The sequence below is a fragment of the Rana temporaria genome, chromosome 10 (genome assembly GCF_905171775.1).
Source record: "Rana temporaria chromosome 10, aRanTem1.1, whole genome shotgun sequence".
Classification (NCBI taxonomy): domain Eukaryota; kingdom Metazoa; phylum Chordata; class Amphibia; order Anura; family Ranidae; genus Rana; species Rana temporaria.
The window spans coordinates 144,268,059-144,293,795 of NC_053498.1; the positions used below are offsets into that span (position 1 = coordinate 144,268,059).

Below are 25,737 nucleotides of genomic sequence, written 5' to 3' on the forward strand. Positions count from 1 at the left end.
AACATCCCTACTATATAAAGAAATACAGTAAAACCTCGGATTGCGAGCATAATTGGTTCCAGGAACATGCTTGTAATCCAAAGCACTTGTATATCAAAGCATTTTTTTTTACAGGGTATAAAAGAGAAGAGAGGCGTCAGCAATAAGATGCTAAATGTTGTCCCTTCATGAAATGTAACCGTATTGCTACACTTAGAGGCGCCTCTCTTCTTTTTTATTCTCGGTTGTGACACGACGCTACTCTTATATCAAGACGTCGCTTGTATATCAAGGCAAAGTGTATTAAAACATTTTGATTGTCTTGCAAAACGCTCTCAAACCAAGTTACTCTCAAACCAAGGTTTTACTGTACTACGAATTCCTGTATATAACCTGCAGAGAATATTATTGTCACCCGCAGAATGTAACTTCTGTGTCCTTCTTCTGTAAAAGGTTTCTATATAGAAGTGATGTCACCGCTGTTGCAGGGCAGCGCTGTCACCGCTGTTGCTGGGCAGGGATGTCACCGCTGTTGCAGAGCAGCGCTGTCACCGCTGTTGCAGGGCAGTGATGTCACCGCTGTTGCAGAGCAGTGATGTCACCGCTATTGTGGGGCGGCAATGTCACCGCTGTTGCGGGGCAGGGATGTCACCCCTGTTGCGGGGCAGGGATGTCACCACTGTTGCGGGGCAGCGATGTCACCGATGTTGCGGGGCAGCGATGTCACCCCTGTTGCGGGGCAGCGATGTCACCCCTATGCGGGGCAGCGATGTCACCCCTGTTGCGGGGCAGGGATGTCACCACTGTTGCGGGGCAGCGATGTCACCGATGTTGCGGGGCAGCGATGTCACCCCTGTTGCGGGGCAGCGATGTCACCCCTATGCGGGGCAGCGATGTCACCCCTGTTGCAGGGCAGCGATGTCTCCGCCACGAGAATCGCAATTTTTATTCTAAGCAAAAAAAAATAAAGAATCATGATTCTCATTTTGGCCAGAATCGTGCAGCTCTACTGTCGTGTGATTGGCTGATTTAGCAATTTGTGTCACCGAGCAATTTAAAGGGGTGTGCCTAATAAAGTGGCCGGTGGTCGTATTTTGCAGTATTTGGAGAAGAGTCCGCATCCCTCGTATTTATAAATTATCGTTATCGCTTATGTTTTGTTATCAAGACTCCAATTAAAAAACCTTTTCATCTGGTCTAATTATTGGTTACTCTGATAAAAAAAGCAAAATAAAATAGCCGGGCAAATAAGGTAACGGGGGAAATCTTTCTCCGCCTATAAAGCAGCAGCTGTATAAAATAACAGAAGATTTTATAACAACATCCTGCAGAAGTGTGTTGTGGAAACAAACCTGAAAGAACGCCGCTAAGCACTATTTACATCTAGACTTGGCGAGTGACGTGACCTCCTTCTATTCCACATACACAACCCCTCCTCTGTGGTGTCTCTGTACTTCTAACAGCCATGCAGGCATGGAAGGCTCTCCATATAAACAGCGGGGTGTGCGCATAACATGCCTTCCAATCATTCCCAATAATGGCAAAGCAGGGCGGGCACCAGGGGCGGCTGGTGCTCAACATTTTTGGGGGGGGGCGCAAACAAACTGAAAAAAAAAAACATCGATTGCCGCCACTGTGCCCATCAATTGCCGCCACTGTGCCCATTAATTGCCGCCACTGTGCCCATCAATTGCCGCCACTGTGCCCATCAATTGCCGCCACTGTGCCCATCAAACGCAGCCACTGTGCCCATCAAACGCAGCCACTGTGCCCATCAAACGCAGCCACTGTGCCCATCAAACGCAGCCACTGTGCCCATCAAACGCCTCCACTGTGCCCATCAAACGCAGCCACTGTGCCCATCAATTGCTGCCACTGTGCCCATCAATTGCCACCACTGTGCCCATCAAACGCAGCCACTGTGCCCATCAATTGCAGACACTGTGCCCATCAATTGCCGCCAGCGTGCCCATCAATTGCCGACACTGTGCCCATCAATTGCAGACACTGTGCCCATCTACTGCTGCCAGCGTGCCCATCAATTGCCGCTACTGTGCCCATCAACTGCTGCTACTGTGCCCATCTACTGCTGCCAGTGTGCCCATCAATTGCCACTACTGTGCCCATCAAATGCTGCCAGTGTGCATCCCTCGCCCGCCTGGGACTTACCTTGTCTCGGTGGGGCAGCGGGTCATGGCGGCGATGTCCTCCACGCTCCTCAATGTCTTCTCCCGTCCTCTCTTCCCATCCTCTGCTGTGATTGGACGCCTGATAGGCGGTGTCCAATCACAGTGTTTGTTGTTTCAGCCAATCGGGTGACAGGTAACAGACCCGAGCACCTGATTGGCGGTTCTGTGTTAGGAAAGCGAATATTCAATCGCTTTCCTAACACAAAGCCATGACAGGCCCTTGTTATACTCCTTTATACATGTATAGAGCCATGTCAAGTACTCATTATAGTCCTATATACATGTATAGAGCCATGACAGGTCCTCTTTATACTCCTTTATACATGTATAGAGCCATGACAGGTCCCCTTTATACTCCTTTATACATGTATAGAGCCATCACAGGTCCCCTTTAGTTATCATGATAAAAAATAATGAATGTGGGGGCCTTTTGGTTGGCGTGATTTTTTTTTCTGGGGGTGGCAGCATTTCATTCTTGGTCCCAGGCAGCGCAATGTCTTGGGCCGGCACTGAGCCTAACAGCCTAATGTTCGCACGTTGAGTTGTGTAAATTATCAGTGCGGCTCTAAACTGCCCAGGGCCAGGAAGACTCCGGAGAGGCAAGTAGCCAATTACCCATCAATTAGCCGCTATGACATGTATATTGCCCTCACAGAAGATTGACTACCAGGGAATGTATGTGCGCAACAAGACCATGTGACATAATATTCTTCTTATAATTGTAATATTATTCATTCTAACATACAATTTTTTTTTTTTAAATGGTAACAATGTGGGACAACCACACACAACTATAAAAATACATTTTATTACAAATAATGAATAAAAATATTTAAAAAATAGATAATAAAATATATCTATTAGAGTTGCATCTTACAGTATATTATTTTATTTGCAAATTTTGTAAAAAAAACATTTATTTGACTCTCGTTATTTGAAAAAGTCTGAATAAAATCTTTGAAAAATATTTAAAAAAAATCAAGAAACAGTCCTTTATATGCAATGTTGGCCATAACAATGAGCCGTATCAAATTGACTTTGCTATTTAACCACTAGTCCACCGCGCCTATTTTGGCACTTCTCTCCTTCATGTAAAAATCAACATTTTTTTGCTGGAAAATTTATCAGAACCCCCAAACATTATATATATTTTTTTAACAGACACCCTAGGGCAGGGGTCTCCAAACATTTTAAACAAAGGGCCAGTTTATTGTCCTTGAGACTCTTGGAGGGCCGGACTTTGGCCAGCAGGGATGGAAACTTTCCTGGCATCAGTGGGACTAGACATATGGAATTAGTGAGAGAAATAGTGGCCCATCATTGGTATCATAGGGAGAAATAGTGGCCCATCATTGGTATCATAGGGAGAAATAGTGGCCCATCATTGGTATCATAGGGAGAAATAGTGGCCCACTAGTGGTGTCAGTGGGAGAAATAGTTCTCCACTGTCGGTGTCAGATGTCAGAATAGTGTCTCGTATCAGTGGGAGGGATACTGCCCCAAGGGCCGGTCAAAGGCAAGCAAAAGGCCGCATCTGGCCCTCGGGCCGCAGTTTGGAGACCACTGCCCTAGGGAATAAAATGGCAGTCATTGCAACTTTTTTTCTCGCAAGGTATTTGCGCAATAATTTTTCAAACGCCTTTTTTGGGGGGAAAAAACCGGTTTCATGAATTAAAAAATAACAAAACAGTAAAGTTAGCCCAATTTTTTTGTATAATGTGAAAGAGGATGTTACGCCGAGTAAATAGATACCCAACATGTCGCGCTTTAAAATTGCGCACAGTCATGGAATGGCGCCAAAACTTTGGTACTTAAAAATCTCCATAGGTGACGCCTTAACATTTTTTACAGGTTACTATTTTCGAATTACAGAGGAGGTCTAGTGCTAGAAATGTTGCACACGCTCTAACGCACGCGACGATACCTCACATGTGGTGTTTGAACGGCGTTTACATATGTGGGCGGGACCTGCAAGATAACAGGGACAGGGGCTTTTTGAAAAAAAAAATTTTTTATTTTATTTTACTTCTTTTTTTTTTACACTTTTTTTTAAATAAATACATTTTTTGATCACTTTTATTCCTATTACAAGGAATGTAAACATCCCTTGTAATAGGAATCACTGTGACAGGTCCTCTTTATGGAGAGAGGCGGGGTCAATAAGACCCCACATTTCTCCTCCAGGCTTACAAGCATGAAATCGGTGAAAAAAAAATCACAGATCACATGCCGACAGCCGCGATTGTGGCTTTGTTTACTTCCGGGTACCGGACGTGACGTCATAACGTCGCTCCCCGGGCCTCCGACGGTCATACAGATGACTGGTGACCATCTGGTCACTAGTCATCTAGAATTATTGCTCACGCTCTAACGATCGCGGCGATACCTCATATGTGTAATTGTTCACAACTGTTGGGGGGCGTGGCTACGAGTGACACGTCACTGATCGCTGCTTCCGAGGACAGGGAACAGATGATCAGTGACATGTCACTAGGAAGAACGGGGAGATGTTGTGTTTACACTGATATCTCCCCGTTCTTCAGCTCCGTGATCCGATCGCGGGACACGGGCGGACATCGAGTCCGCGGGCACGGAGCGCGCGACCACACGGCGGCAAATTAACAGGGACGTACCCGTACGCCCATCTGCCCAGCCGTGCCATTCTGTCAACGTAAATCTGCGTGCGTGGTCCTTAAGCGGTTACCCAAGAGAAGCTGGTCGCTGAAGGTACACATCATCTCAACGAGATTGGTAGCATGCTACTAGGCCATTAACCATTTTAGCGCGGGTCCCGCGGGCACGGAGCTCGCGACCGCACGGCAGCAAATTAAAGGGGACGTACCTGTACGCCCATTTGCCCAGCCGTGCCATTCTGTCGACGTAAATCTGCGTGCGTGGTCCTTAAGCGGTTAACCAAGAGAAGCTGGTCGCTGAAGGTACACATCATCTCAACGAGATTGGTAGCATGCTACTAGGCCATTAACCATTTTAGCGCGGGTCCCGCGGGCACGGAGCTCGCGACCGCACGGCAGCAAATTAAAGGGGACGTACCTGTACGCCCATCTGCCCAGCCGTGCCATTCTGTCAACGTAAATCTGCGTGCGTGGTCCTTAAGCGGTTACCCAAGAGAAGCTGGTCGCTGAAGGTACACATCATCTCAACGAGATTGGTAGCATGCTACTAGGCCATTAACCATTTTAGCGCGGGTCCCGCGGGCACGGAGCTCGCGACCGCACGGCAGCAAATTAAAGGGGACGTACCTGTACGCCCATTTGCCCAGCCGTGCCATTCTGTCGACGTAAATCTGCGTGCGTGGTCCTTAAGCGGTTAACCAAGAGAAGCTGGTCGCTGAAGGTACACATCATCTCAACAAGATTGGTAGCATGCTACTAGGCCATTAACCGTTTTAGCACGTTGTCCTTCGAACTAATAGCCCAATTTTTATGCAGTGAGAACATCTATAAAAGTGAATAATACTTCCCATAGAAAAGCATATTATCGGTATTAATCCTCCTATTAGATGCCATCTCGGCTCCTTTGAAGGCCAAAACTTGATTGAAGAGCCATTTTTTCCAGACTTGTCCCGGCAAACCTCGGCGATTGTGTGTTGAATTTTTGGGATCACTTTTCAGGCCCATGACCTGTCCTAACCTGTCGGGGGATAATCCTTAATTCCAAGGTAATATCCTTCATTGACATATTTCAACACTCAGGGTACGTCGTAAGATCAGAATGGAAAAGATGGAGCCCCGTGTGACTCAGAAAGATACAAATAGGACTTTTGGATGGAACAGAGCCGTACATGTCATGGCGATGGAATTGAACAATGACGATTTTTCCCAGCGCGGGCTTGTTGGGAATTAAGTACCCCCTTCATGCAGCTTTTTTTACGTGCAGATTGACAGAGCATTGTACAAAAATTACATTTAGTACCGAGCGTAGAATACACTGAGCTTCGCTTTTCCATTGTGTCGGCGAGAACTGGTTGTCTTCAACTTACGATGTTCTCTGACACCTTTCTGTTGGAACCAGCATTAACTTATTTTAGGAAGTCTCCAGTTCACTGGTTTTCCTTCCTTGGACCCCTTTTGTTAGGACATCCAACCCCTGCAGACCGGGAAACATCCCACAAGTGGGGAGGAAAGAAAAAGTCTCTGGTGACGCACATCCACAGAATCCTGCGATAGGTATGAGAGAGACAAACTCAGCCTTGGCTCCCGCCATGCCACACACTGACGCGTTTCGCTTTGCCCCTTCCCTGCCGGCGCTTAGTCATGGGAATGGTGATCCCATGCATATGGGGAGTATATAAGCATCATTAGTAGTCACTAAAAAGGGCTGGCAGGTGTGTATAGTTGAATATTCTGGCTGTTGAGGAAGAATAATGAAGTGAAGTAAGGAAAAAGTGAAGAGTGAAGTGAAGTCTAAAGAAAGGAACCAGCATTTAACTTATTTAGGAAGTCGACCTACAGTAGCTCTTTTATTAGATGGGACTGCCCAGGCCAACCTTCGCTACCCACGTGCATCAATGAGCCTTGGCTGCCCATGACCCTGTCTCCAGTTTGCTGGTTTTCCTCCCTTGGGCCCCTTTTGCTAGGACATCCAACCACTGTAGACTGGGAACATCCCACAAGAGGGAGGCAAGAAAAAGTCTCTGGTGACGCACTTCCACGGAATCCTGTGATGGGTATAAGCAGTGGCTGCTGTTTTTTTTTTTTTTTTTGGGGGGGGGGGGGGGGAAAACAACCCTCCTCCTTCTAGGCATCCAATAGGATCACCTGTCCTTTCAGGCAATCGGGTGACCGGTGTCTAAACCGGTTTCCTGATTGGCCGGGAGGAGGATCAGTGTTGCAACATTCATTCGCTGTTGTAACACACCTGGGTGGCATTGGAGAGCGCACTCTCTGTGACCCGAGCCCACCCTATGTTGAAGCCTAATTGATGCTTCAAATAAACACCCCCCCTGTGCATTGGTGTCCTGAAAGGGGCCGGACGCATGGATGAAGGGGGCGGAGATGGATGGGGGGGCCACGCCTGATTGCCTTTAATGGACGGGGCCTCCCCTGGGTATGAGAGAGAGACGACCTCAGCATGGGCTCCCGTCAGGCCATGTCCCAATGCGTTTCGCTCATAACGTTATGGGTGATTGGCCTGTGTAATGATCACTGGGCTTTTTATTGGGAACACTGGCTCATTACCATGAGTAGGCAAGCCACAAATAAGGCAGCAACAGGCCAAAGCAAAATGCATGTAGACACAGTCAATGGGTTCAGTTGACATTAGAATAGGGAAGACGTATGACTTAAGGGACTTTTGTATTGATTATTGGGTCTAGCATTGGGCCATGGCAGCTTCCACTCAAAAAAATGTATCTTCTCTGTAAAACGGCCACTAAAAGTTCCTCCAATCGCTGTCTCATATATTACTAGCAATGTCTTTTTCTGTCTTCTTTTCAAAAAATGTCTCCCTCTCTTTTTTTTCTTTCCCCTTTCTTTCTTCTTTCTCCTTTTTTTTTTTCTCTCCAATGTCTTTTTCGTACATTTATATCAGATGCCTGTTTTTTTGTTTTTTTACAGTACTCACCTTTGTTAAAAAAGCTGTACTGCCAGATTGCCAAGACATGTCCTATCCAGATCAAATTGTCCAGCCCCCCTCCACCGGGCACCGTGATACGGGCAATGCCAGTGTATAAAAAGGCCGAACATGTGACGGAGGTTGTCAAACGTTGCCCCAACCATGAACTGGGTAGAGACTTCAATGAAGGTAAGGAACAAAGTCTGGAGAAATGTGTTGTGTCCGCGCAGCCTGCATCATCCAATCACATTCAGGCATGCCTTACAAAGTGCTCAGCCAGCACTGCGTTAAAAAATCAGTCTGGTCCAGGACCCAGCCCAGCTTGTGATCGCACCACATACTGTACAGTCCCCCTCTTTGCTGTCTTGTAAACATGTTCGTAGTGTAGGATTGCTCTTTAGGGTTGGAGATCATGCTGGACTGACACACTCAGTTGTAGGTCAATGGGAGGGGGGGGGGGCGGGGGATTGGTTGGGTTTCCTCCTGATGATTACTTAATTTAAAAAAATCTCTCTAGCAATATACACTAAACTGAGCATGTGCAGAGTGCCTCCAAGGCTCTGTACTATCAGCAGATGGATCGGGGGCAGAAAAAGAAGAGGATGGTACATACATATACTCTCTACATACACCATTGGCTGTCATCTGAATCACTATCTTCACTACATACATCATTGGCTGTCCCCTGGATCACTATCTTCTCTACATACACCATTGGCTTCCCCCTGGATCACTATCCTCTCTACATACACCATTGGCTTCCCCCTGGATCACTATCCTCTCTACATACACCATTGGCTTCCCCCTGGATCACTATCCTCTCTACATACACCATTGGCTGTCATCTGAATCACTATCTTCTCTACATACTCCATTGGCTCCCCCCTGGATCACTATCTTCACTACATACATCATTGGCTGCCCCCTGGATCACTATCTTCTCTACATACACCATTGGCTGTCATCTGAATCACTATCTTCACTACATACATCATTGGCTGCCCCCTGGATCACTATCTTCTCTACATACACCATTGGCTTCCCCCTGGATCACTATCCTCTCTACATACACTATTGGCTGCCCTCTGGATCATTAGCCTCTCTACATACATCATTGGCTGCCCCCCGGATCACTATCCTCTCTACATACACTATTGGCTGCCCTCTGGATCACTATCCTCTCTACATACACCATTGGCTGCCCTCTGGATCACTATCCTCTTTACATACACCATTGGCTACCCTCTGGATCACTATCCTCTCTACATACACCATTGGCTGTCATCTGAATCACTATCTTCACTACATACATCATTGGCTGCCCCCTGGATCACTATCTTCTCTACATACACCATTGGCTTCCCCCTGGATCACTATCCTCTCTACATACACTATTGGCTGCCCTCTGGATCATTAGCCTCTCTACATACATCATTGGCTGCCCCCCGGATCACTATCCTCTCTACATACACTATTGGCTGCCCTCTGGATCACTATCCTCTCTACATACACCATTGGCTGCCCTCTGGATCACTATCCTCTTTACATACACCATTGGCTACCCTCTGGATCACTATCCTCTCTACATACACCATTGGCTGTCATCTGAATCACTATCCTCTCTACATACACCATTGGCTGCCCCCTGGATCACTATCCTCTCTACATACACAATTGGCTGCCCTCTAGATCACTATTACTTGAAAACATACACCATTGACTGTCATCTGAATCACTATCTTTACTACATACATCATTGGCTGCCCCCTGGATCACTATCTTCTCTACATACACCATTGGCTGCCCTCTGGATCACTATCCTCTCTACATACACAACTGGCTGCCCTCTGAATCATTAGCCTCTCTACATACATCATTGGCTGCCCCCCCCCCCCCAGATCACTATCCTCTCTACATACACCACTGGCTGTCCTCTAGATCAGTTGTCTCCAAACTGCGGCCCGGGGGCCAGATGTGGCCCTTTGCTTGCTTTTTTACGGCTCTTAGAACACTATTTAATCCAGTGATACTAACAGTGGGGCATAATTCCTCCCAATGACACCAATGATGGGGTCCAATTTCTCCAAGTGACACCAACGATGGGGCCCCAGTTCCTCCCAATGGCAACAACAATGGGGCCCAATGACACCAACGATGGGACCCAATACCACCCTATGACACCAATAATGGGACTCAATGGCACCAACAATGGGGCACTATTCCGCCCAATGACACCAACAATGGGGCACAATCCCTTGCATTGACACCAAAGACGGGGCATTTGTTTTTTCACACTGACATCAGGACCTTTTCTGCACCCAGTGACCACAGTCCGGCCCCTATAATGCCTGAAGGACCAAAAACTGGCCCTTTGTTTCGAAAGTTGTTTCTACATACACCATTGACTGCCCTCTGGGTCATTATCTTCTCTACATACACTATTAGTTGCCCTCTGGATCACTGTCCTCTCTGTATACACTGTGCTCCTTTGTATCACTGCACTGCCAGAGCTGATAGGAATAGAGCGCGGTATCCAGAACTACTATATGTTAGAAACAGTAGTTAAAACACGTAAGGATCCCGCACACCTGATTGTTGCATGTTAGCACAGATTGTCAATTGCTCTGTGTGGGAGGTTAATTATTATTTATTGTGTAATCTCTCATAATTTGCGGCTCATTGCAAATGACGTCAACCAAATCGAGTGCTGGGGGGGCCCCAAGCCAGTGTTTTGGAGCCTCCGCACCGATCCACCCACCATGGTTGAGTCTTGTCACGTCTTCGATGCCAAATCATCAACTTTCATGATAGTTTAACAAAATAGAATAATGTTTTGCATATTACTGGCATCTCTGCCCGCTTTAAAGTAAACATTTAGGGCTAGTTTACATTGGCGTTACTTTCTGAAGAGTGATCCGCGGTATCGTCTTCTCACCGCCTACTTTAACCCCTTAAATGCCACCCTACCACACACATCTGCTCGCAGTTGTGGAGCGATTGCAGCCCCCATTCACTTGAATAGGCCGCGTTCAGCAGGTGGTTGTGCCTGCTGAAGAGGACAGGCGGTATAATTCTTGCCTCGGCATGTGTGCACCCCCAGCCACTGCTTTGACAGCCTAAGGGGGATGGTGTTAAGGGGCGATTGCAGCGCAGCCCCCCAATTACTTGAATAGGTCGGGTCGGGAAGGTGGTAGTGCCAGTTGAACGCCATAGGGGGTATAATTCTTGCAGCAGCATGTGTACACCTCCCAGCCACTGCCGTCAGTCATGTAGTTTTAGCCCCCCGCTCCCAAACTGCTATCTTACTTTCCCCACTTAGGAAAAACTATTACATTTTGCTTTAATGCCCACCGCACCAGCCATGCATAGGTACTTTCCCTGCCCAATGGTTCCTTTTGGCCATGGTGGGCAAAGAGATGAAACCCCATATAGGACATGACTTGGAGCTTTCACCAGAATGAGGACTCCCCCCATGTGACAGCACTGGGTGCCTGAGCAGCCAATCACCATCATATCCCTTATAAATTTATTTTTACTGCAGCTAATGCCCCCCCCCCCCCGAAAAAAAATCACACCAACCAAAAGGCCCCCACATTCATTATTTTATATCATGATAACTAAAGGGGACCCGTCATGGCTCTATACATGTATAAAGGAGTATAAAGAGGACCTGTCATTGCTCTATACATGTATATAGAGGACCTGTCATTACTCTTTACATGTAAAGGAATATCAAGAGGACCTGTCATGGCTCTATAAATGTCTATAGGACTATAAAGAGTACTTGACATGGCTCTATACATGTATAACGAGGGCCTGTCATGGCTCTATATATGTATAAAGAGAACCTGCCATGGCTCTATACATGTATAAAGAAGTATAAAGAGGACCTGTCATGGCTCTATACATGTATATAGAGGACCTGTCGAGACTCTTTACATGTAAAGGAATATAAAGAGGAACTGCCATGGCTCTATAAATGTATATAGGAGTATAAAGCGGGCCTGTCGTGGCTCTATACAGGTATGTAGGAGAATATAGAGGACCTGTCATGGCTCTATACATGTATAAAGGAGTATAAGAGGGCCTGTCATGGCTCTATAGATGTATAAAGAGGGCCTTTCATGGCTCTATACATGCATATAGGCATATAAAAGGACCTGCCATGGCTCTATACATGTATAAAGGGACCTGTGAATTGCCGGCGGCCACAATGTCTTTTGCGCAAACTAATCAATGTACGCTAATTGTGGGTTTTTTTGGTACCAAAAATATGTAGAAGAATACATATTGGCCTTAACTGAAGAAAAAAGTTTATTTTTCTTAATTTTGGGGATATTTATTATAGCAAAAAGTTAAAAAATATATATATATTTATAGCACAAAAAATAAAAACCGCAGAGGTGATCAAATATCACCAAAAGAAAGCTCTATTTGTGGGAAAAAAAGGACATACATTTTATTTGGGTAGCGGAGCTGGCGGGCATCAGTATGCTGCCCCCCTAAAAGTGCTGCCTGGTACCCATGGTACCACCCGGTCCCATCATAGGGCCGGCCCTGGCTGCAGATGAATGCGCCCTGATGTAGACGGGACACAGATGGATATCCAAGAACACAGGAACTTGGTGTGCTTCTGAAAATGTTCATGGCGATGTATTATTCCAGAGGTCTCTAATTTTTTTTATTGTTTAGTAATTTTTTGTTTTTTATATTTTTTTGTTTTTTAAGGTCAGTCGGCACCTGCAAGTCACCTGATTCGTGTGGAGGGCAGTAACCTATCCCAATATGTAGATGACCCCGTAACCGGAAGACAAAGCGTCATGGTCCCTTTTGAGCCTCCACAGGTAAAGCTGATAAAATTGGATCAGGTCTCATTCATTCAAAGTGTCAAAAGTAGAAAACATATCGCTTTTGTCTTTTTATAAGCCAGGCCAGCCTTTACCCCGGCACTGCCAACCCTGCAATTTACAATTTCTGGGTTTTTCATCCAGCCTAGAGCTGCCTGCAATTACTGGAGGGCAGCTGATCATGCATGCACAACCTAGCTCCCCTTCCCACAACAATCTGTGTATTAAATATTATTTTTAATGAATGTGCAAGTTTATATCTGGTGAAGTTGCATGTCTATGCCTATAGGGGGAAAGCAACAGTGATTGGTGATGATAACATGTATGGGGAGCATCGACCAGGATCATAGAGGGACCTAAAAACAGGTCTGAGTCAGCCACCCTTTCCTGTTTGTAGGCACCTTTGAGCCTCTTTCTCTTGTTCCTTACTCCCTAGAGCAATGATGGCGAACCTTGGCACCCCAGATGTTTTGGAACTACATTTCCCATGATGCTCATCTGCAATGTAGGTGAGCATCATGGGAAATGTAGTTCCAAAACATCTGGGGTGCCAAGGTTCGCCGTCACTGTCCTAGACTTGCACATCTCTCAGATATCCCCCATTTTACTTTTTATTTGTGTTCCACCACTCCTGCCTTACCTTTTATGTTCTCCCTTCTCCTGAGCGCTTCCCAATCTGGGCTTTCTCCCACGTTCCTCCCCTACTTGGGACTTACTCTTTTACCTCCCTCACTTTGGTCTTGCTTCTGTGTTACTCCCTCAATCTGGCCTCAATCCTGCGTTCCTCCCAAACTTTGGTCTTCCTCCTGTGCTCCTCCCCCCCAACTGGCCTTAATCCTGTGTTCCTCCCAAACTTTGGTCTTCCTCCCCCGATCTGGCCTCAGTCCTGTGTTCCTCCCAAACTTTGGTCTTCCGCCTGTGCTCCTCCCCCCAACTGGCCTTAATCCTGTGTTTCTCCCAAACTTTGGTCTTCCTCCCCCAATCTGGCCTCAATCCTGTGTTCCTCCCTCACTTTGGTCTTGCTCCTGTGTTACTCCCTCAATCTGGCCTCAATCCTGTGTTCCTCCCAAACTTTGGTCTTCCTCCTGTGCTCCACCCCACGATCTGGCCTTAATCCTGTGTTCCTTCCCCACTTTCGTTTTTCTCTTGTGCTTCTCCTTTCTGGCCTCAACCCTGTGTTTCGTCCCTGCTTTGGTATTTCTGCTGTGTCCCTCCCTCCAGTTTTTTGAGGAGGATTGGGTTCTCGATCTGACTTCAATCTTGTGTCCCCCCCCCCCCCACTTTGGTCTTTTTCCTGTGCTCCTCCTTCCATCTGACCTCAATCCTGTGCTCCTCCTTCCATCTGACCTCAATCCTGTGCTCCTCCTTCCATCTGACCTCGATCCTGTGCTCCTCCTTCCATCTGACCTCAATCCTGTGCTCCTCCTTCCATCTGACCTCAATCCTGTGCTCCTCCTTCCATCTGACCTCAATCCTGTGCTCCTCCCATCTGACATCAATCCTGTGCTCCTCCTTCCATCTGACCTCGATCCTGTGCTCCTCCTTCCATCTGACCTCAATCCTATGCTCCTCCTTTCATCTGACCTCAATCCTGTGCTCCTCCACCTGTTTGGTCTTTGTCCTGTGCTCCTCACTCAATCTTGCCGCAATCCTGTGTTCCTCCCCCTTTCTGGCCTTGCTTCTGTGTCTGTACCCTACTTTTGTCTTACTCCTTGGTTCCTCTCCAACCCTTAATTTCCCACTTGTTTCCCCACTCCCACCATACTTCTGTGTTCTGGTTGCTGAGTATGTGTATGTATGCAGTATAATGCGTTCTATTTTATATGTACATGCATACAGTTTATATAAATACACATTTCTATATTATTTCATTGTAAAAAACACTGAAGGAAGATATTTAGATTTTTTTTCCCCCCCCTTTACTTTGTCAGGTGGGAACAGAGTATACTACCATCCTGTACAACTTCATGTGTAACAGCAGCTGTGTCGGAGGGATGAACAGAAGACCGATCCTCATCATCATCACCCTGGAGACCAGAGAGTGAGTCATCTTCATTGATACTGCTTGGGTACACCTATACTGAGGGTGTATGGAGGCTACCAGAGATGACTTCTCCTGAAAATACTACTGCCCAGGCTAGAGATTTGTTTTAAACATTTGGGTGTATTAGAATTGGCACAGTTCGTAATATCTTGTGGTTTACAGGCACCTAGTGAACCGACATTAATGCTTGGGTTGCACGAGTATTCTTGTTAAGGCTATTTAAAGTGTAAGTAAACCCCCGCCTATGGTTTTCAGCCAAGGAAGCTGCCATCTTTGCTTCTGTTTAATCTACAACTGCCATGATGCTGCACATGTGATCAGTTATGACACCAGCCATTGGATGGTTTGACAGTTTGGTTGAGAGCACAACCAATGGGAGTGTTACATTTCCGGCACTGTGGTCAGTTCTCTAGCTATGCTGGGAACTCAGCCTGTTCTCCAATGATCAGACTTGTTCCGACACGCCCCCTCTGCGCAGCCATTCACTGGGAAGCTAAGCATTCTAAGCATTGCTTCTCCTCCCCCAGCTCTTATGCAGCTGAGAACAGAGGGAATGTGATCACATATGAAAATGGGGGGAAAAGGGTATTTATAATGTTTTTTTTTTTTGTTGTTTTATATCTATACACAAATGTTTTACCTTTTAATTTCAGTTTGAAACCGAATGGGTTGTTTTACAAGGTGACTGTTTACCATCACTTTAAGCCATGGGTCTTCAAACTATGGCCCTCCAGATGTTCAGGAACTACAATTCCCATCATGCCTAGTCATGTCTGTGAATGTCAGAGTTTTACAATGCCTCATGGGATGTGTAGTTCCGGAACAGCTGGAGGGCCGTAGTTTAAGGATCCCTGCTTTAAAGCGGTGTTTCACCCTGCAGAACAACTTTTTAGCATAAAATTCGGCATAGTAGCGCGAGCTACAGTATGCCTGTCTTAATTTTTTTATCCCCGTACTCACTGTTATATCGTACATAGAAGATTCCGACTGCCCGCGGGGAATGGGCGTGCCTATGGAGAGGCAGGGTGATTGATGGCCGGCTCTGGCACCTCACGCTCCCCGAAGACAGCCGGAGTAGGTCTCGGCTCTTCACGGCGCCTGCGCACAGACTATGCGCAGGCGCCGTGAAGAGCCAAGCCTATTTCGGCTATTTCCGGAGAAGCGTGACGCGCCAGAGCCGGCCGTCAATCACCTTCCGTCTGGATTGGAACGCCCATTCCCCGTGGGCAGTCGGAATCTTCTATGTACGATATAACAGTGAGTACGGGGATAAAAAAATTAAGACAGGCATACTGTAGCTCGCGCTACTATGCCGAATTTTATGCTAGAAGAAAAAAAAAATGTTATTTTTTTTTTTTTTTTTTTTTTTAGGGTGAACCCCCGCTTTAAGCTTTGACAATAAAACCTGGAATCTGATTGGTTTCTATGCAGAGTTGCACCGGATTTTGTAAATCAACCCTTTGGCATGAGTTTGGTGCAGTGTTTATCCACGGCTAGTTCGGGTCCCCTTAAAACAGGGGTCTTAAACTGGCGGCCCTAAAGGTTTTGCAAAACTACAAGTCCCATCATGCCTCTGCCTATGGTAGTCATGCTTGTAACTGTCAGCCTTGCAATGCCTCATGGGACTTGTAGTTTTGAAACGGCTGGAGGGCCCCCAGTTTGATATCCCTGCCTTAGATCATGTCTCAATCAGGGCTGTTTTAATGAGAGGGCAAACCTTGGCACTGCCCAGGGGCTCCAGCTGCATGGGGGGGCCCCTGCACTTTCCCCAAAGCAGCTGGTGCTTGAGCCCACGTTCCCCCGAAATTGGGGGCCCCATGATGGCACAGAGAGTGATAGATACACAAGGGAGGCAGTCGGTCTCCTACCCACTTGATGTCTGTTTACCTGCACTGTCATCATTGTAGGGGCCCCAGAGTATTACTTTGCCAAGGGGCCCATGACGCTATTAAGACGGCCCTGATCTCAATGTCTGACCATCTTTGTAGGTCTCATGAACTTCATAGAGAAGGTCCCATGTCAGCTGCAAGGTTACCAGTGCTAGTGGAAACCGTATTCTTTATAACAATACATATTATAATTTTCTGTTTTTTTTTTGTAGCGGACAAGTATTAGGCCGGAGGTCATTTGAAGGTCGGATCTGTGCATGTCCTGGCCGAGACAGGAAGGCTGATGAAGACCACTTTCGGGAACAGGCAGCATTAAACGAGAATGCATCAAAAAATGGAAACAGCAACAAGCGCAGTGAGTGTACGATAAGTATGCTTTATTATTTACTTTATTATCCTTTTTACTTTTCAGTTTCTTCTACTTTTGAAGAGTTGAGCAACATTTCTCTATGACTATTCTAAATGTCATATTTTTTTTTTTTTTGTTAGCAGCTTGCAAGCAGAGTCCTCCAGGAGTAACATCAATAGGGGCAAATATGAAGAAAAGACGGCATGGGGAGGAGGAAATCTACTATGTGCCTGTAAGTCTATGTTTCATTGGGTGTTTAGGTAACATAACCTCTAAATCAGATGAAGGAGAGAGACGAATGGGAGTTGGTCTAGAACAGGGTTAGAGGGAAAGACAAGATAAATATATACTGACACCAGTATAGAGCATTTTATTAAAATGTACGTCGGGGCAAAACGCGTATTCAGTACATTTCTTCATGTTTTGTGTCATTAAAAACATTGCAAGTACAGAATAATAACTGCCAGAAATCCAGAGTGCTCATCACTTCCTGTTTTGGCTGTTACAATAGTGCTGCACTAAAAACTAGGGATGTACCAATACCACTTTTTTGGAATGAGTACCGATTCTTTTTTTAAATACTCGCTGATACCAATTACCGATGCCTAGGGGAAGTAGGTAGAGGGGTAGTATGAGGTTGGGGGTAGAATAGGGATTGTGGGGTGGTAGAGTTGGAATGGAAAAGGCTGTGATTGCTTGGGGGGGTTGGGAGGGTCATTGGTAGACATGGGGAAAGAGGTGACAGTTGGTGGAGGGAAGGAGGAGGCAACAGGCAGAAGTGACAGCTGGCCAGAGGGGATGGCACCCGCCAAAGATGACAGCTGGCCAGAGGGGAGGAGGCGGCGGGGATGGCACCCGCCAAAGATGACAGCTGGCCAGAGGGGAGGAGGCGGCGGGGATGGCACCCGCCAAAGATGACAGCTGGCCAGAGGGGAGGAGGCGGGAATGGTACCTGCCAAAGATGACAGCTGGACGGAGCGGAGGGGATGGCACCCACCAGAAAAGATGGCCAGCCGGATGGGAGGAGGAGGAGGCAGGCAAGGCACCCGCCCGAGATGATAGATGGCCGGAGGGGAGGAGGCGGTGGGAATGGCAACCAACAGAGATGGCAACCAGCCAGAGGGGAGGAGGAGGTGGGGATGACACCTGCAAGAGATAACAGTCAGCCGGGGGGGAGGGGGAGGAGGCGGTGGGGATGGCACCCGCCAGAGAAGACGGGCAGAAGGGAGGAGGCGGCGGCATTCCGCTCCCAAGCTGATGTCACTACTGGTATCGGTTTCAGGTATTGGAGCATTTGCGTGAGTACCGATACTCGCACAACAAATGCTTAGTTACGGCTCAACCCTACTAAAAACCCAACCCAACTATCATCCGCCCCTCTCTGTGACCGATTTCTTGCCTAGTAAAACAGTGCTGCTGCCTTGATTATCAAGAGCCTTTCCACAAACTGTGTACCCTTAGGAGATGTAGTTCTGGGTGCATACTTGTATAGGAATAGAGCTTCAGTCAGCAGCCCCTGGAAGAATTCTGGTGATGACTTCACCAAGCATATAAAAGTGGTTTCTCACTATAGGAACAAGGTAAAAGTAAAAAGAAAAGAATTCTAGGACATGGTCATGGGTTATGCATATGCCAATCCTTCCCTATAGCTTTAGCCCAGCCCTTCCCAACCTCCTTTCCTCAGCAAATAAATTTCAGGTCTGGGGAACCCTTACTTAAAACCAGTTCACTGGGGGGGGGGGGGGGGGCATCTGTCTCGGCCAGGAGAACAAAGTGATTATTACTAGCGGCTATAGCTAGCTAGCCGAAAATCCGACATGCTAGTTGTACCCAAGTCAATCAGTGGACCAACTTGGGTACAATCAGCCTGCCCGTAGATGGTGGTTCGAATCTCAATTTAAACCATCTATGACCGGCTTAAGTGAGGACCAATTTTCTGCCTCTGCAGGTTAGGTGTCCGAATGTCTATAACAAATGAAGTCTGGGAGTTGCTCACCCCTGGCCTTCTTGAAAAGCAGGAATGCTCTTGGATTTTAACAATCTGTGTAGAAAACCGCATAAATTAAAGCAAAGTCACCCCTTTACAGGAGGGTCAGGTAGAAGTGGAGAATTACACCAAAGAGAAAAAGTCTGGTCAGTCACAGCCCAGCCTCGTATTCAGACACATAATGCAATCTGTCTTTTCCTCAGGTCCGTGGTCGTGAGAACTTTGAAATCCTGATGAAAATTAAGGAGAGCCTGGAACTGGTGGAGCTGGTGCCGCAGCAGCTGGTGGACTCATACAGGCAGCAACAGCAGCAACTTCTGCAGCGACAGTAAGCTTTGTGAAATTACACAAATAAGGGTGCATTCACACCACGATTTTATCATCCTACTTGTTCTCACGATTCTTAGGTTTGAAATCGTACAAATCTGTATGGCAAAACGTATCCATTCACTTCCATTCATTAATGTAGGTCCCCAAGTGCATCCGATTTGATCCGCATCAGATTTGATACGATTTAAAATCGCATCAAAAATCGTGTTTGACCACGATTTTTGGTCCTGATTTGAAATCGTATTAAAATCGTGTCTGATTTTTTTTTTATATTGTGGTCAATCTAAATCGTAATAAATCGGATGACTGTGCGTTTTTATCCGATAAATCGTACCCGATTTTTTATTACGCATGCGCACTAGACACTGGAACGAGCTAGAAACTTCAAGAATCTTTTAGACATTGCCAGACATTATTTAAAATCAGGATCCGATTTTTTTAGTGAAAATCGGATCGAAAATTTAGCTGTGCGATTTATGAATCCGATTTAAAAAATACATTTTGACATACGATTATATACGATTTTGTCATATACGATTCCATCCGATTTAACGGTCCGATTATCGGATGTAAAAATCGTGATGTGAACCTAGCCTAAGTGATCCATCCATTGCAAACAAAACGAAAATGGCGTTGAAGTCAGCCTTGCTGGTTTCTCCCTTTCCTTCTCTCTCATAGAAGTAATATAAAAGAAGAGAAAGAAAAGATCGCCACATAGTGTAAAACTGTGGTGGTTTATTGAAATTATCCACAAGTCCAAAAAAAAACATGGATTAAAAACGCCTGGGTAAAAAGAATCTGCAGATCACAAACTAGCGTGGCGTATTGAGGAAAGACTCTACCCTACTAGTTTCGTCATACATGACGTCATCAGGGGTTTTCATTACATTAGAAATGACAAATGCTGCAGTTATAGAATTAGTGAAAATATCCACAGACAGTTCTAAGAGTGTAGAAATGTCATCAGCAAATGGGTCCAACGCTTTATTCACATGGTCATACGGCAAAGTTTCGGAGCCACGCAGGGCCCCTTCATCAGGCAATTCTAAGCCATAAATCTATTCGTTGCTCAGGCACAGTAAAGTATAACAAGATAACCAGGGGTCTTGTATTTATTTGGATTCCTTACTTTACAAATGAATTCCAGTATAACAAACTACATTCAGTGCATGCATTTTACTTTCTTCTAACCCGATACAGGATTATGCTTGGGCTTTATCCAATACAGTTATATGAATTACATTGAGAAATTATGTCTGTTCTACAGCAAACTGAACGTTATGGTTTACTACATACAATGGGGTAGATTCATATAGCCCACCGTAAGTTTGTGTGGGCGTAGCGTATCTCAGATACGCTACGCCGCCGTAACTTAGTGAGGCTGGGGCTGGATTCACAAAGAACCTGCGCCCTAAGTTACGGCGGCGTATCGTAAATGTGCCGGCGTAGGCGCGCCGAATTCAAATTGAGAAGAGGTGGGCGTGTTAAATGTAAATAAAACATGACCCACATGACCCCACGTAAATGACGTCTCTAACGAACGGCGCATGCGCCGTCCATGAACGTACCCCAGTGCGCATGCTCCTAATCACGTCGCAAATAGTCAATGCTTTCGACGTGAACGTAATTTACGCAAAGCCCTATTCGCGAACGACTTACGCAAACGACGCAAAATTCGACGCTGTCCCGACGTCCATACTTAACATTGGCTATGCCTCATATAGCAGGAGTAACGTTGCGCCGGAAAAAGCCTTACGCAAACGACGTAAAAAAAAAACGCCGGGCGAACGTACGTTTCTGAATCGGCGTATCCAGCTCATTTGCATATTCTACGCTGAAATCGACGGAAGGCGCCACCTAAGATACGACGGAGTAGGAGACTTGCGCCGCTCGTATCTTAGCCTAATTTAAGCCTATCTGGTTTCCAGAGTACGCTTACCGTATTTATCGGCGTATACCGCGCACTTTTTTGCCCTGAAAATCAGGGCAAAATCGTGGGTGCGCGGTATACGCCGATACCCGCGCCGAGTTTTGAATACTGCGCCAACATATACCGAGCGCAGTACACTCGGGTATAGTCGGCCAGTCTCGGCTCCTTCCGCGCTCACGTCCTGGACGTACAGGACGTCAGCGCGGGTAGCCGAGCATTGCCGACAATACACGAGTGTACTGCGCTCTGTATATGTCGGCGCAGTATTCAAACTCGGCGCGGGAAACGAGCGGGGAGGACGCGAGGACGCCGCAGAAGGACGCCGGACCCGCCGAAGAGGACACCGGACCCGCCACAGAAGGACACCCGAAGCCGCAGAAGGACGCCGGACCCGCCCAAGAGGACACCCGAAGCCGCAGAAGGACGCCGGACCCGACGAGGCACAAGACACCAAAGCTGTAAGTACCAAAAAAACTTTTTTTCCACAGGATTGGGGGCCACTTTAGGGGTGCGCGGTATACGCGGGAGCGCGTTATACCGCGATAAATACAGTAAATTTACGACGGCGTAGATTCAGAGTTACGACGGCGTATCTACTGATACGCCGGCGTAACTCTCTATGAATCTAGCCCAATGCTTTTGATTTGCCTTACTGGGAAATGCCCAGCTGCTTCGTGACCCTATGGACCATGCTGTAATGACCTTATCCACTAGAGGGCGTTGTATATTGTCCCAACTGATTTTTATCCCTGCAGTGTCTGGGATAGGTGACGTCATTTTGCTGCAGAGTTGAATGAGATCTTATATTTTCTCTTTGCAGTGCACACATCCAGTCCCAATCATCGTACGGTCCGGTTCTTTCACCGATGAATAAAGTTCATGGCGGAATGAACAAATTGCCATCAGTCAACCAGTTGGTGGGACATCCCAATCAGCACAACTCAAACAACGCTCCCGGGATGATGCAGATGGGTAAGCATGAAGGACAGCCTATGTTACAAATCAGGTCTGATTCAAATATCTTAAATGGGTTGTAAAGGTTTGTTTTTTATTTTCTAAATAGGTTCCTTTAAGCTTGTGCATTGTTGGTTCACTTACCTTTTCCTTCTATTTCCCTTCTAAAAAAAATGTTTCTTTGTCTGAATTTCTCACTTCCTGTTCCTCCTCAGTAAGCTGTTTCTGGCTGACCAACCCCCAGCCAGAACGGCTCGGATGATGGGGGCAAGCTTACTGAGGAGGAACAGGAAGTGAGAAATTCAGACAAAGAAAAAAAAAACATTTAGAAAGGAAAATCGAAGGAAAAGGTAAGTGAACCAACAATGCACTAGCTTAAACACTTGCCGACCGCCGCACGCCCATTTACGTAGACAGAATGGCACGGGCAGGCAGATTGGCGTACAGGTACGTCCATTTGAATCTGCCACCGCGTGCCTCACGAGTGCGGCCGCGGGAACTCGATGTTCCAGAGAGTCCCGCAATTGCGGTCGGCAAGAGCAGAACGGGGGGGGGTGCCTTTGTAAAGAAGGTATTCCCCTATTCTGCCTAGTGTCACTGATGACCGTTTTCTGTGATCGGGAACGGTCATCAGTGACGTGTCACGTGTAGCTACGCCCCCTAACAGTAAGAATCACTTCCTAGGGAACACTTAACCCCTACAGCGCCACCTAGTGGTTAACCCCCTTCACTGCCAGTGCCATGCTTGCAGTAATCGGTGCATTTTTATAGCACTGATCTCTGTAAAAATGACAATGGTCCCAAAATGGTGTCAAAAGTGTCCGTCATAATGTCGCAGTCATGATTAAATTCGCTGATCCCCGCCATAACTAGTAAAAAAATAAAAAAATATGAATAAAAATGCCATAAAACTATCCCCTATTTTGTAGAAGCTATAACTTTGCGCCAACCAATCACACGCTTGTTGCAAATATTTTTTTACCAAAAATATGTAGAAGAATACGTATCGGCCTAAAATGTGGGGGAAAAAAATGTTTATATATATTTTTTGGGCATATTTATTATAGCAAAAAGTAAAAAAATATTGCATTTCTTTCAAAATTGTCGCTCTATTTTTGTTTATAGAGCAAAAATTTAAAACCGCAGAGTTGATCAAATACCACCAAAAGAAAGCTCTGTTTGTGGAAAAAAAAGGACGCCAATTTTGTTTGGGAGCCACGACCGCGCAATTGTCAGTTAAAGCGACGCAGTGCCGAATCGCGAAAAAAGGGGCCTGGTTTTTGGCCAGCCAAATGGTCCGGGGGCTTAGGTGGTTAAACAATGAACGATCAACATAGCCCCAATACACATGTAAGAGGATCCAATTGAAAGTTCACATTGAGTGTACCCACAGCCTTCACCCAATACCATACCCAAAAAAGAAGAATAATAGGCTGCACACCACAATGTAATCCAAAATCTTTATTTCGACATCAAGGTGGTCCTGTGGTGTCACTTCGGGATGTTGGAATAAAGATTTTGGATTACATTGTGGTGTGCAGCCTATTCATTTTTGTGTATTGTATCTGGAGACGAGCCCCCACCACCCATCAGGCTTCCCTACCTCATCCTGGAGCGGCAAGCCTTTGTCCTACTCCACCCAATACCTCTGGGCCCAGATTCAGAAAGGACTTACGACGGCGTATCTCCAGCTATGCCGTCGTATCTCAGCGCCCGATTCAAAGAATCAGATACGCCGAAATGTGGCCAAGATCTGACCGACGTAAGTCTCTTACACCGTTGTATCTTGGGTGCATATTTACGCTGGCCGCTAGGGGCGCTTCCATAGATTTACGCGTAGAATATGCAAATGAGCTAGATACGCCGATTCACGAACGTACTTGCGCCCGCCGCCTTGATATACGTTGTTTCCGTAAGGTGTTTTGTAGGCGTAAAGTTACCCCTGCTATATGAGGCACAGCCAATGTTAAGTATGGACGTCGGAACAGCGTCGAATTTTACGTCGTTTGCGTAAGTCGTACGTGAATGGGGCTGGGCGTAGGTTACGTTCACGTCAAAAGCATTGAGTATTTGCGACGTGATTCTGAGCATGCGCACTGGGATACGTCCACGGAAGGGCAAATGCGCCGTTCGTTCGGCCCCTCATTTGCATGGGGTCACGGCTCATTTCAATACAACACGCCCACTGCCTTGTTCATTTGAATTATGTGGGCTTACGCCGGCCCATTTACGATACGCCGCCGTAACTTAGGGCGCAAGTTCTTTCTGAATACGGTACTCGCCTCTCTAAGTTACGGCGGCGTAGCGTATATGAGATGCGCTACACCCGCCTAAAGATACGCGATTCTTTCTGAATCCGGGCCCTGGAGTTTTGGGCAGCGCCATAATAGGTGTTTTAAAGACACTAAATTACTGCATCTAGGGCAAGCTGAATCTGCTCTAATGCCGCGTACAGACGATCAGACATTCCGACCACAAAACCGTGGATTTTTGTGGTCGGGATGTTGGCTTAAACTTGTCTTGCAAACACACGGTCGCAGAAATGTTGTCGGCAATTCCGAACGCCAAGAACGTGGTGACGTACAACACGTACGACGGCACTAATAAAGGGAAGTTCAATACCAGTCGTGTTAGTAGAAGTTTGGTGATAGACGATTTGCGCTTTTCAGTCCGTTACAGCGTGACGAATGTGCCATCTCCATTACGGTGGCTAGTTTTACCAGACCAAGCGTTTTTGTATCGTACTTGATTCAGAGCATGCGTAGAATTTTGTGCGTCGGAAATTGTCCACACACGATCGGAATTTACGAGAACGGATTTTGTTGTCGGGGAAAATTTGAGAACCAGCTTTCAAATTTTTGTTGTCGGAGGTTCCGACAGCAAATGTCCGATGGAGCCTACACACAGTCGGAATTTCCGACAAGCTCCCATCGAACATTTGTTGTCGGAAACTCCGACCGTGTGTACGCGCCATTAGGGTGTACTCGCCTTAGAGCCTTTTTAGGCTAGTGCTGTAATTTGGTAAAGTGTTAGGGTTAGGGGTTCCCATTGAAGAATATGGCTAGGACTCAGGACTTGGAACAGGGACCTCCCTTAAAGGTCAGAGGGCGGGTTCCCAGAGGTCAAAGGTCACACTGTGTGGCTGACCCACCCCCACCAAAGTGTACCGCCTACCCCAACTAAGTCGGGGAATGAACAAGTCAGGGAATGAACAAGTCGGGGAAAGTGAAATAACCCACTTTCTGGGGGTCAACTAGGAAAGACAATGGCAGGATGGTTGACACAAGTTAATGTACTTTCCAAATAACCTTGATGCCTCTCCTATATAAGCAATATATCCTGCTTTTCCATCGCCTGCAGGTTCTGGGATGGTGAACAACCACTCCATGCAATCGAACGGAGAAATGAATGGAGCTCATTCATCGCAGTCCATGGTGTCAGGATCACATTGTACTCCCCCACCACCGTATAACGCAGATCCCAGCTTAGTCAGGTATGTCTACTGGACTCTCCCCCCCCGATCACTATTTTGCGAGTCCTTTGCCCCTGCATGACACTCTATTCAGATGCATTGTTTATTAATGTGTGTTCTAACTAGAGTAACCAGCTTGCTAACTCCACAATCATTACTGACCTCACAACACGAGGGGAACTTTGAGGACTAG

The 25,737-nt window shown here is 46.6% G+C and overlaps 1 protein-coding gene across 7 annotated transcripts in view; it reads left to right on the forward strand.

The window, feature by feature from the left end:
- The window catches only part of TP73 (tumor protein p73), a 201,279-nt gene that overhangs the window by 158,053 nt on the left and 17,489 nt on the right, over positions 1 to 25,737 (forward strand). For 2 of the 7 annotated variants that reach the window (XM_040326467.1, XM_040326460.1), the window contains exons 5-12: positions 7,745 to 7,931; positions 12,471 to 12,586; positions 14,521 to 14,630; positions 16,735 to 16,892; positions 17,012 to 17,103; positions 19,062 to 19,186; positions 21,939 to 22,090; positions 25,433 to 25,565. In XM_040326467.1, the coding sequence (XP_040182401.1) occupies positions 7,745 to 7,931; positions 12,471 to 12,586; positions 14,521 to 14,630; positions 16,735 to 16,892; positions 17,012 to 17,103; positions 19,062 to 19,186; positions 21,939 to 22,090; positions 25,433 to 25,565 (1,073 nt within the window). The remainder of the gene's footprint in view (positions 1 to 7,744; positions 7,932 to 12,470; positions 12,587 to 14,520; positions 14,631 to 16,734; positions 16,893 to 17,011; positions 17,104 to 19,061; positions 19,187 to 21,938; positions 22,091 to 25,432; positions 25,566 to 25,737) is intronic. The other 5 variants (XM_040326462.1, XM_040326461.1, XM_040326464.1 and 2 more) reach the window with 5 other exon arrangements.